Below are 13,330 nucleotides of genomic sequence, written 5' to 3'. Positions count from 1 at the left end.
TCTCAAACTTTCAACCAAAGGGTGAATGGGCTACCATGGCTAAAGACTACATCGGGTTCTGCTTCACGCTGACATATGGGGAACATGCCAAACTCATTACATACAGTGACTAAGCAAAGATAAAACCCATCTGACCAGGACCAATGTTATTCCTTGGCTTTCCCACTATGTTCTGCAACACCATGTTTTATAAATAAATATTACAAAATATTACAAAATTATATGTAATTTTCAAAATAAAAAGCTACATTTATTCATTAATTGTCTGTTACCACTGCTTTATCCTATTCAGAGTCGCAGTGGGTATGATTTACTGGACAAAAGATAGGAAACACCTACCTAAGGAGAACATGCCACCTGGAAACTGAACCCAGGCCCTTGCTGTGAGGCAAGTGACAGTGCTACACACTGAGCCACCGTGCCGCCCACTTAAAAGCTACAGTAAATTAACAGATATTAAAAATATTAAAAATTCTAAAAGAACAGATGCTATGTTAGGGTATGATAGTGTATGATGTTACATGGTAGTGTATGATAGCGTATGATGCTATGTTAGGGTATGATAGTGTATGATGTTACATGGTAGTGTATGATAGTGTATGATGTTATGTTAGGGTATAATAGTGTATGATGTTAGTGTATGATGTTATATGTAAGTGTATGATGTTATATGTTAGTGTATAATGTTAGTGAATTATGTCATGTTAGTGTATGATAGTGTATAATGTTTTCTGTCAGTGTTTGATCATTATGTTAGTCTATGATGTTAGTGTATTATAGTGTTTGATCGTATATGATGTTATGTTAGTATATGATAGTGTATGATGTTGATGTGATCATGATGTTGTGTGTGATGTTAGTGTATGATTGTGTTTGTTTATTTGGATTTTAATGTCATGTTTTTCACACTTTGGTTACATTCATGACAGAAATGGTAGTTACTTGTTACACAAGATTCATAATTTCACAAGGTTATACCGAACACAGTCTTGGACAATTTTGTATCTCCAATTCACCTCACTTGCATATCTTTGGACTGTGGAAGGAGCACCCAGAGGAAACACACGCAGACACGGGGAGAACTCCACACAGAAAGGACCCGGACCGCCCCACCTGGGAATCGAAGGTTATACATTAGTGTATGTTTGTGTGTGATGTTATATTAGCCTATTATGTTATACATTAGTGTATGTTCATGTGTGATGTTATGTTATTGTATGATTATGTATGATTTTTTTGTTAGTGTATGATAGTGTAGAAAGTTATATGTTAGTTTGTGATAGTGTAGGAAGTTATATGTTAGTGTATGATTATATGATGTTAAATGGTAGTGTATGATTGTGTATGATGTTATATGTTAGTGTATGATCGTGTAGAAAGTTATATTTGATCATGATGTTAGTGTATGATATTAGATGTTACTGTATTATTGTGTATGATATTATATGTTAGTGTATGATCATGTAGAAAGTTATATTTGATCATGATGTTAGTGTATGATGTTACATGTTAGTGTATGATTGTGTATGATGTTATATGTTAGTGTATGATCGTGTAGAAAGTTATATTTGTTCATGATGTTAGTGTATGATGTTATATGTTAGTGTGTGATTGTGTTTGATGTTATATGTTAGTGTATGATCTTAGATGTTAGTGTATGATTGTGTATGATGTTATCTGTTAGTGTATAATCGTGTAGAAAGTTATATTTGATCATGATGTTAGTGTATGATATGTTAGTGTATTATTGTGTATGATGTTATATGTTATTATATGTTATTATATGTTAGTGTATTAAGTTATATTTGATCATGATGTTAGTGTATGATGTTACATGTTAGTGTATGATTGTGTATGATGTTATATGTTAGTGTATGATCATGTATAAAGTTATATTTGATCATGATGTTAGTGTATGATGTTACATGTTAGTGTATGATTGTGTATGATTTTATATGTTAGTGTATGATCGTGTAGAAAGTTATATTTGATCATGATGTTAGTGTATGATGTTATATGTTAGTGTATGATTGTTTATAATGTTATATGTTAGTGTATGATCGTAAAGAAAGTTATATTTGATCATGATGTTGGTGTATGATGTTCAGGCACGTGCACAGACATTTTTGGGGACAGGTGCTCAAGCCAAAAAAAGGGCACCCATCACCAAAATTATTAATAAAATTAAAAAAAAAAAATCTCCTCAGGCAACACTGTTTCTGTTGCTGCCCCTGAACATGACTCAGTCCTACACTCTGCCTGTCCATCCTCATCTGTGATAGGCTCCTCTGGATCATGTAGTGATAATCCAGGATAAAAGAGAGCTGCTACCCTGAGCTGTAGTTCATTTTCTTTCTGCTTTTGTAACCTTTCTTTTCTTGGCATTATGCTGCAAAATTTGTATATAAGATAAATCAATGTTGTGCATAATAATCAAGAGTGACTCACTGAATCTCCATAAAGGGGAGAACACAGTATACATCATTTTACTGTTTTCTGACAGAGTTGAAGCATTACACTAATAATATACCATTACTAGTATCAATTTACCTCACCACACTTGTCATGTAGCTCAACTTAAGACCTACCTTTGATTTCAAATCAGAAACCCACTTTGGGTAGTTAATGTTAACAATGGGTCTATTATTATGCCAATAAAATCAAATAAACAGCTAAATAACATTTTCCTATTTATTCATCATTTTTTGTATGCTGTTCGATATCATAGAGCATTATATTTAGCCTTCCGCATATATTAGTTTGTAATGTTAATTACCTAGCAAAATTATTCCTCATTTGTAAACCTCAACTGTTAAAGTATAAATGCTTGCATGAAAATAACTCCTTGACTAAAGGTGACTTTTCCTACACAGCGTTTTGGCCAGGATGCTGTAATTATAAAATAGTGTATGTTTGTATCTACTTTCAACACTTTACTGTGCTACTTGATATTTTCCTGGAAATTGTTTGTGCTCATGCTTTTTTTTCTTATATCAAACAAGTAAGATTTTAAATGAAACAAAACTAGTGAACTTGTCTAATTTGTAAAACAGTAAAACCTTCTTTAAATTCTCTATCTGTCTGTCTATCTCTGTCAGTCTGTCTGTCTGCTGCAGTTTGTCCCCCTCCCCCTTCATTAAACATGACAAACGTCAGTAAACAGCTGGACAAGGCTTTAAAATCACATATTTCATGACTTATGAGTACAGAACATGTAGGCTATGTGTTATACATGGATGCTCTTTGTATGAAACACTGTCATTACCTGTCTGTCTGATGCTGCGGGTCAGAGGAGAAGTGTGTAGCAGCGGTTTGGCCTGGCGCTCAGCACTGCATGAGTGCTAACCGGTGGAGGAGGAGGGAGGGGCAGGGTGGGGATCAGATTGGGGCAGAATTCTCACAAGAACTCAAAAAAATGCTCGTCAGATATCAAAACACTTTTGGGGGGAATTGATGACAGAGAGGGTAATTTTTATTTTTAAATATTGATAATTGTAGAAAAAATTGGGCTCCAGCAGATAGGGCACTTTCCTCATCCAGGGCAAAAGTGCACGTGCTTGAGCACCACTAGGGGTCTATCTGTGCACGTGCCTGATGATGTTAGATGTTAGTGTATTATTGTGTATGATGTTATATGTTAGTGTATGATGTTACATGTTAGTGTATTATTGTGTATGATGTTATCTGTTAGTGTATGATGTTACATGTTAGTGTATGATTGTGTATGATGTTATCTGTTAGTGTATGATAGTGCTGAAAGTTATATTTAATTATGCTGTTAGTGTATGATGTTATCTGTTAGTGAATGATTGTGTATGATGCTATATGTTAGTGTATTATAGAGTTGAACGTTATATTTGATCATGATGTTAGTGTATGATGGTATATGTTAGTGTATGATGTATGATGTTACCACTGATGGTCACTCTAATCTGACCACATTTTTCAGTAATGAGTAATCTAACGCGTTACTATTTCCAATCCAGTAATCAGATTAAAGTTACTTATCCAAGTTACTGTGCGTTACTATTTTTGTCATTTTCCTTAGTAAAAAGATATATTTTTGCTTTCTTCTTGCGTCTCGGGGAGTGACATCTGTCCTATGCGACAACTAAGTCACGGGCTGCGTCCGGAATCGCATACTTACAGAAGCTGCGTCCGGAATCGCATACTTACAGAGTACGTACTAGATTGGAGGAAATATGCACTACTCGGCCGGTAAAAAAGTACATACTTTCAGTACAGAAGTGCAGTATGCACACAACACCGCTACGTACTACATCCGCCATCTTACTAACGTCGAGTGATGACGTAAGGACGTGATGACGTAATATCACCAGTTACAGACTCATTACAAACCCCACTCAACAAAATTTTGGATATTTATCGTCTTTTTGTTATTTATTCGTCTTTAAAAAATGTTATTTTATTTATCTCACTTACACTTGTAAACAGAGGACTCCGTTTTCCGCTATCTTTCTCGTTTCTTATTCCGCTTCGAATGCCTACGCAGCTCCAGTTGCATTATGGGATACAGTAGCGGACCGCAAGTGTGCATCGCTTGCATACTCAAACATGGCTGCCCAATAAGTAGGTCATCCGGGTACTTCTCGCGTACCTCTTTATTTAAACTATGTATTCGGACATACTAACCACTCTCGCGTCCTCATTTCGCGTACTATTGAGTATGGAAGTATGCGATTCCGGACGCAGCTAGAGTCTGTACTAGATTGGAGGAAGTATGCACTACTCGGCTGGTAAAGAAGTACATCTTACCAACGTCAAGTGAGGACGTGATGACGTAATATCACCATAGTTACAGACTCATTACCCCACTCTCCAAAATTTAGGATATTTATCATCTTTTTGTTATTTATTTGTCTTAAAATTTCTTTATTTTATTTATCTTACTTACACTTGTGAACAGAGGACTCCGTTTTCCGCTATCTTTCTTGTTTCTTATTCCGCTTCAATCGCCTACGCAGCTCCAGTTGCATTATGGGATACATTAGCGGACCGCATTATATAACTAATAAAGTAACTTGTAATCTAACTTAAGTAATCAGTAATCAGTAATCAGATTACTTTTTCAAGGTAACTATGCCATCACTGGATGTTACACAGTGGACATAAAAATCATATATCAATTCACCTGAAGAAGATCAAAGTTTTGGAGATACCTACTAGAGCCCAGACCTGATTTCAGTTGAAACGGAAGAGTGGGCAAAGATTGCCAAGTGAAGATGTGCCATGCTGGTAGACTCACTCAAAAAGACAGCTGTCATAAAATTAAAAGGTGCTAGCATTAGTTATTAATTTAGAAGTGTGTATATTTATGTAACCACAATATTGTAAGGTTAATATTTTTTTTTACCTCTCCCAAAAATAGTTTGTATTTCAACTGAATTGCACAGATAATTAGTGAAAAAGTTCTATTTTTTCCCTGGTCTCATCTTTTACAGGAGTAAGAGGAGTGTGTAAACTTTCAAATCCCCTGTATGTTGATGTATACTAGTGTATGATGTTTGTTATTGTTTGATAGTGTAACATATTTCCCCCCTTTACTGTTCCCTGATGGTTCAGCTCTCTCGCGCGCTCTTTGGCTGCTGGAGCTCAGGTCACCACTTCACTACCACGCATTACGCATTCTGAGCTCTGCCGCCACTGTAGAACGCTACTGAGAACGACTCAGATCTAACAATCTGCGATATCAATATAAGCGTTTATTTATATATGCAGTCCAGTACTTCTGAAACACCACTGCAAAGCTGTTTTTATATCGTAGTGACGAATGTTGGATGCTTTGCGCTGATGCCGGGATACGAACCGCTCCGCTTGTGTTTTGGGGGGCGCCTGAACTGACGTTAACGCGTTTGTATTTAACTTTATCACTGATTGAGGTGGTGTGTACCTGCAGAAGAGTTGGATAGATTTAAACTATACTCGTGTTTTTTTTTTTAAAGATGAGAGATATGAGGGTGCTTTCCTCGCGCTTGTATGGTGCGTGTTTCTTCTTTATGTGGATTATTAGGAGCAGTACAGTAATGGATGTGACCGGGTCTCACCAGGGAATTCCACCTGCCGTGTAAGTTTCAAGTTTAAATAAAAATGTTGAGCATGGATCATATATAAACTTTTTTTAATATAACTGGATAACTCAAATACACAAACATTGTTTGTTTGTTTGTTTATTAGGATTTTAACGTCATGTTTTTTGGTTACATTCATGACATAAACGGTAGTCACTCATTACACAAGGTTCATCAGTGCACAAGGTTATATCGAACACAGTCATGGACAATTTAGTGTCCCCAATTCACCTCACTTGCATGTCTTTGGACTGTGGGAGGAAACCGGAGCACCCGGAGGAAACCCACGCGGACATGGGGAGAACATGCAAACTCCACACAGAAAGGACCTGGGCCACCCTAGGGATCGAACCCAGGACCTTCTTGCTGTGAGGTGACAGTGCTACCCACTTAGCCACCGTGCCGCCCACACAAACACTGAAAGATCACATCCAAATGTTAATATGTAATGAAAAAAAAGTATAATTTCAAAACTATAGACGTTGATATAGAACTGTTTCTTTTATGTGTCCACTCTTCTAGCAGAGCTTTCTACTACATTTTGGGAAATGACTCTGAATTTAGTTAGCTTTCATACTTAATGTTGTGCACTGATGCTTTTTAAAAAGACACTGTTGCTGTTCCACAATGATGCTGTTCCATGAAAGTTGAAAGCATGCATTCCTTTATTTATCTTCATTCAGTACTTCTGCTGGATCTAAAGTCTATCATGCAATCAGTGGGTGAATGATTGATTTTTCACCATCCAACAAAACGTACTTACTAGGAGACACCTGGAAGTAACCAAACTACATATTGTCATGTTTCGGTTGATGGAATACAGAGAAAACATGTCAAACTCCTCAGAACACTAAAGATATGGATCGAACCCAGAATATGACAAAATTTGCTTGGTCAAAGATTTAGATTATCAGTTTGATAATGTTATAACTTCATTATAATTATTATAATGTGAGTTTAACTTCTCTTTCCTTAGCTACAGCTGGTGATTTCTCTGTGCCCATATACAAATACCATTTTTGGAATGGTGGGACATGCAGTAAAAAAAATCTAATTTGTCATTTTTTTTTTTACCTTTATTTAAGTGCAAACGTACAGAGAAATGACTTATTGTTTTAGCTGACCGAGTGAATATGAACAAAATTTAATTTGATGACTCAAACACACTTAAACAGTGTGTGCAGTTATGAAGGCAAGAATCAGATGGTGAAACAACTGACTGGTGAGCAGCTGAAGCAAAACTAACAAATTACAAAATTTAAAAAAACAGCCTTTGTATTTGGCCAACATCACCACTGAGGCACCAGATGTAGCTCTGCACCTGCAAGAACTGAAAATAAACCCACTTTGCAGGCTTAACCAAAGTGGAAAGATATTGTGGCTAAAAGCCAAAACAAAAGGGTGAAGGGAAAATAAAAGCAGTGGCCAAAATAAACAAGGTAACAAATGAAATACACAAAACATCTGTAGCTCACACAGGAGAAAGGGGATATTAATAAGATGGCAAAATATGGCAAGCTACTCAAAGCACCTGCGATAACCAAGCTTTTGGAAAAAGAATAAAAAAATAAATTCCAGACAGCTATGCATGAGCGACACACCTTCCCACCAACTAGCTCAACGATTTGGTGTTTTTTTTTTTGTGATTGATGAAAAGTGTCAAAACACTGAGTTCACGTAAAATTATAAAGTATGCTGGCATCTAAGTTGGCATAAAACAGGACTAGATCGAGCCCGGCATCATACTTCTAAGAGAAAGGCAGGTTGCCAATAGATGAGCCAGCACACTGTGTGGAAGAACCTGTCACAGTTCCACCTTTGACAATATATTGTATATTTTAAATGAATTTTAAAACTACTATTTCAAGAAATACTTTTTTCAGTTAATCTCAGCTGTTATAAACTACTGTGCCAATAAGAATTTTGGGTCCCCCAACATATTATTACACTTGACTGTTTACTGCTGACAAAATTTGTTTACCCAGTCAATTAGTACATCCTCCTATTATTAAGATTAGGAGATGCAGTGGTACCTTGTAACTCAACGTCCCCTAAACTCAAAATCTTTTAAAAACTCAACACCCTTCGTCAACTCAACCTTTTAAACTCAACGTGTTCAGTTTGTTTTTTAAAAATGTATTAATTTACTTTAAAATTAACAATAAACTGTCGCTTTGTTCAGCGCTTGGCTTGAGCGGTGAGCTAAAACGTCATTAAAGTGTGAATATGAGACAAATCTGCATTTGTGTGGAATAACTGTCAGATTCACTCAGAAAGTGTACACATGTATCTGTGTTTATCTGGAATTTCCTCACTGTTTCACTTTTAAACTCGTGTTACAACTCGAGGTTCTGAGAAATTGTAAGAATCAGCTTTTTTATTTTAGTGTTTTTATAGTATAGTTGTGTTATTTTCAGTGTATAAATTTCAAAAACAACTCCATTATTTTACATTAGCCTAAAATATATAAGTCCACGGGACGCCTTTTAAACGCCACTCCCAGAACCAGCTGACGTTGAGTTTCAAGGTACCACTGTATATACATTTAATTATATTAAAAACATATAAAACATGTAAAAATACAGGTTTTCAACAGTATGGCAAGAGTGTAGGAAAGATCATTCCCTTTTCCAGCATGATTGTTTCCCTAAGAGTAAAGCAGGGCCCATAAAAATGATCTTATCTTATGTAAATTACAATGTAGGCCTTTTAAAGCAACATCAGTGTTTGACCTCAGACCGCTAGATGCACAAACCAGTGCATTGTAGTGCATCCCAAGCCCGGATGAATAGGGAAGGTTGTGTCAGGAAGGGCATCCGGCGTAAATCCTGCCGGAGACCCCTAACGGCAAGAAACCGGAAATGCCGAGCCGAGTGTTTGACCTCAGACTCAGAACAGTAAAGGTAGTAAAGTCACAAAAAGAAAGTGGTTAGGTAATCCAAAATAAATGACCATGGTTTTGGAATGGAATGCCCAACAAGCTTATGGTCAGGTGTTCACAGCCATGTATAGTGGCTTGTGCTTATTTGCAGTTCTGTTAAACTAATTGGGTAGCACTGTTGCCTCACAGCAAGAAGGTCCTGGTTTCGATCCCCAGGTGGGGTGGTCCGGGTCCTTTCTGTGTGGAGTTTGCATGTTCTTCCTGTGTCTGAGTGGGTTTCCTCGGGGTGCTCCGGTTTCCTCCCACATTTCGAAGACATGCAAGTGAGGTGAATTGGAGACACTAAATTGTCCATGATTGTGTTTGATATAACCTTGTGAATTGATGAATCTTGTGTAACTACTATTCCTGTCATGAATGTAACCAAAGTGTAAAACATGACGTTAAAATCCTAATAAACAAACAAACAAACTGTTAAACTAATCATATTCTCTCTTTGTAGTGTAAAGCTTTGGGCTTCAGCATTTGGGGGAGAGATGAAGTCTATAGCAGCTAAGTACTCCGGATCACAGCTCCTACAGAAGGTAACATTAAAACTTATTCTCAGCACATCCTGACTGTAAGAGTGTGACTACTGAAAAAAAATGGTTGATGCATCTGGATAATCAAATTCATTTATTCTCTTCATTTTCATTGCTTACAAAGTGGCTATGTGAAAGAGAACAATGAAATGTAGGCAGAATTAAATGCAAATTGAAAAAGTAATCTGTGACCCCACAATCCTCAGTGACTAATAAAGCCACAAAGCAAGCCTTAAAATTTTACACAAACCATCCACACTGGGTGAGACTGGGTGAGACCAGATACTCCTACATACCCTCACCAATGTTCATAGTCCTGCAGAAAGTCCACAAGCACATGAAATTCAAATGAGGGGCACTGGGTTAATTGTGCAGAAAAACGCATGTCAAGCTTTTTTTTTCCCTCAGGAATTAGCTTTTCTTATCAAAGCAGGCCAAAATGCATAATTTATTTCAAAGTTATAAAAATGCATAACTTTCTATTTTTTGGAAAGAAAAAAAAAACATCTGAACAGTCACAGCCAAGGAGTAAATTGGAATTTAGGAAGTAGATCAAACTGGAATTTAAGTAGCCCTACTGGTGCTAGCTAGCGATGGAATTCTAAAATGTGTAATCATGGAACCATTGCCCAAAGTAGAGTTTTTGTTGTAATTTTCTGTGTTTTGCAAAGATATTCAATGTTTATTTATATTCATTCAGCAACCTTGCTGTCGACCAAAGCGCCCCCACAAAGTCTGCAAAGTTGCTCGGTGACTGGTGGCCAGCCCTTTAAGCCGAAATGTTCAAATCCTGAAGCACTGGAGCAGTCGGTGCATTGATGGCCACAGATTGAGTGTCTACACTGTTCATGGCCAGTTCAGGAGAGCTAAAAGGTCACAATGGCCAAACTCACTGCTTGTCCTGTCACGGTTTCCACTTTTTCTGTGGCAGTTTTCCAACTGCAGAGGTGCAGGATTATGCTGGGCTGGAACCAGGCTGATGGTAGATTTGGTGTCAATGTGCGCTATCACAGATGTGCCATCGAGCCTGCAGGGAACGCTCAGCTGTTTGGTGTTTCCCAAGTGCCCAATTCATAGCGTGAGGCTGTTTTCCCAGCAGGCGCTTCCTTTTTACTGCCTGTGTTTTCTCACCATGCACCATGTCACCAAATTTACTTGCTGTTTGTAGTGTGTTTTACTTCTTCCATTTTGCTGCCGTAATCCTAGAAAATTATGCTTTTGGCTTTTGGACCTTAACTGCTGTCTAGTAACAATTCAATCTGTTGGAGTGCTTTTCAGAGTGTGACTAGGCAGGAAAGGCAGTGACAACCAACTTAAATTAACAGCGGTATATGACCCAGACGCAGCTGCCATCGTACCTGTATACTTAAGAAAACTGCACCAGTTCTACTTTGATAGTGGGAATGATAGTCATTACTCCAGAGCAGGAGTAGCATTGATCTAGGGTGCTAACCTATGTGCTAGAGAAGAACGCTGGATTCCTCTGCTAAGCACATCAAAATTCTTTAAAAGAACATACTCTTCCCCAGGGCCACAGTTATGGGACACCCAGTGGTCACCTATGCCTAATGGCAGCTTGCCACAAAGTCCAAAGTACAAATCCTGAACATTTTAGGCCACACTTTTCTTCAAGGTGGTGCCAGGCTAGTTAAGAGCCCAGAGAAGTCGACACTGCTTTTGGACATGGTTAACATAAGTCTTCTTTTTTGCTCATGTGCACTTGCACCCTTGGCATTTTGTGCACTGAAATTGCTCCCAAATCCTTGAATCGTTTAATGATATTATGCACTGTAGAGGGAGAAATATGCAAATCCCTTCCAATCTTTCTTTGAGGTACATTGTTTTTAAACATTTCTATAATTTTCTCACTCATTTGACAGATGACAAACTGGAGATCCTCTGATCATCTTTGCTCATCAAAGACTCAGCCTCTCCTGGATGCTGATTTTGTACCAAACCATGATTACAATAATGATCACATAATTATTTAGTTTTTTCTAAATTACTAGCCCTAAATTGCCCTCATCCCAACTTTTTTGGATTGTGTTACAGGCCTGAAATGCAGGAATGGAGGTATATTGACAAATTAAATGAAGTTGAGCAGACAAAACATGAAATATCTTGGGTTTAAACTGTCTGCAATCAAATAAAAGTCAAAGTAAATGTAGGGAACACTGCATTTTCCATACTGTCAACAACAAACAACAATAGCAATAATAATAATAATAATTTTAATAATAAGAAGAATCTCTTTGCACATTTTCAAATCAGGTGTTGTCATATGTCACATTTGATTGAACGTTAGAAATATGATTGCACGAAAAGAGTTGTTGGAATGTTTCTAGAGATACAGTTGGAAGCATAGTTTGCAAGTTAAAAGTTAAAGGAATGCTGGCTACACTACCTGGACATGGCAAAAAGAGCAAGCTATCCCTGGCTGCCACCACATTCCTAAGGAGGCAGGTGGTCAAAAATGCTTGAGTGACTGCAAAAGACCTGCAGCAAGATTTGGTGGCAGCAGGCACTGAGGTTTCAGTTTACACATTAAGGCACATAAAAAATGAAGGTCTCCATGCCTGAACTCCAAAACATACACCTCTACTGATGCAAAAGCACAAGAAAATTCAGCTGCAGTATGCTCTTAACCATATAAATAAGCCACAAAAGTTTTTGGATTCTGTTCTGTGGAGAGATTAAACAAAACTGGCTTTTCGGGTCTATAAATCAGTGGTATGTCTGAAAGAGGAAGAATGACCCATACGCTCTATTGAACACCCTGACTACAGTGAAGCATGGTGGTGGCTTGGTGATGCTCTAGGGCTGCTTTGCTTCGTTTGGCACTGAAAAAATGAAGCGTGTGGAGGACTAGATTTAGCATTCAATTAACAGTTAGAAAATCCTAAGAAAATATCATGTCTTCTGTAAAGGGGCTAAAGCTTGAGTGTCATTGGATCTTCCAACGGGACAATGATCCCATGCATACCTCAAAGTCCACCAAGGTTTGGTTGTAGTGGAAGTCCTGGAGGATTCTGGAGTGGCTGTCACAGTCACCCGAACCCCACAGAAAATCTTTGGTGGGATTTGGAAAAGGTGGTTGGGGCATGCAAATCCTGGAAACCAGAAATTGGCTAAGATTCCTCAAAAATGCTGACAGAAGCTGGTGTCTGGCTATACATCACACTTGCAGCTAAGATGGTCATAACAGCAAAAGTCAACCTTTAGGATGCCAGCTTCGAGCAGAGGTTTCTTGCATGGTAGCCTTTAACTTTATGCCAATCTGAAATTTGCTTAACAGTAAAAACAGTGCTTCAGCAGCTTCATGTAATCCCTGATTACATTTGACGATCTAGAAAAATACCCTTAAAAGTGTACTTACATTACAGTCACAGTATACAGTCTGAGCAATTGAGGGTTAAAGGCCTTGCTCAAGGGCCCAACAGCAGCAACCTTGCAGTGGTGGGGCTAGAACTAGTGACCTTCTGATTACTAGTAGAGTACCTTAACCACTAGGCTACAGCTTGCCCCATCTCTTTTTAATGCTCATGGCTTGGGCTAATGGGTGCAGTCAATCTAGCCTTGTTTAAATGGACACAGAGAGATCACCAGCTGTAGTCAATTATAATGAAAATTTTACACCACCAAATCAAATTTCAATTGCTGTATGTGTATTTTTAACAGCGATGTTTCCCAAGAAATTCCACAATCAAAATTATGATTTTAACAAAAGGTCTGTGTTTCTAATCATTCACAAAAAAACCGCCGAAATCACTGAAATCCTT

The 13,330-nt window shown here is 37.7% G+C and overlaps 1 protein-coding gene across 1 annotated transcript in view; it reads left to right on the top strand.

The window, feature by feature from the left end:
* Nucleotides 1–5,223: 5,223 nt before the first annotated feature.
* cacna2d3a (calcium channel, voltage-dependent, alpha 2/delta subunit 3a) overlaps nucleotides 5,224–13,330 on the top strand; it is a 313,706-nt gene continuing 305,599 nt past the window's right edge. Inside the window, exons 1-3 of the mRNA XM_062999198.1 lie at nucleotides 5,224–5,296; nucleotides 6,032–6,085; nucleotides 9,473–9,554. Coding sequence (XP_062855268.1) covers nucleotides 5,244–5,296; nucleotides 6,032–6,085; nucleotides 9,473–9,554 — 189 coding nt within the window. The 5' untranslated portion in view covers nucleotides 5,224–5,243. The remainder of the gene's footprint in view (nucleotides 5,297–6,031; nucleotides 6,086–9,472; nucleotides 9,555–13,330) is intronic.

Source organism: Trichomycterus rosablanca, chromosome 7 (assembly GCF_030014385.1).
Source record: "Trichomycterus rosablanca isolate fTriRos1 chromosome 7, fTriRos1.hap1, whole genome shotgun sequence".
NCBI lineage: Eukaryota > Metazoa > Chordata > Actinopteri > Siluriformes > Trichomycteridae > Trichomycterus > Trichomycterus rosablanca.
The sequence above is the reverse complement of the archived record's forward strand: the minus strand, read 5'-3'. Positions and strand labels throughout refer to the sequence as shown.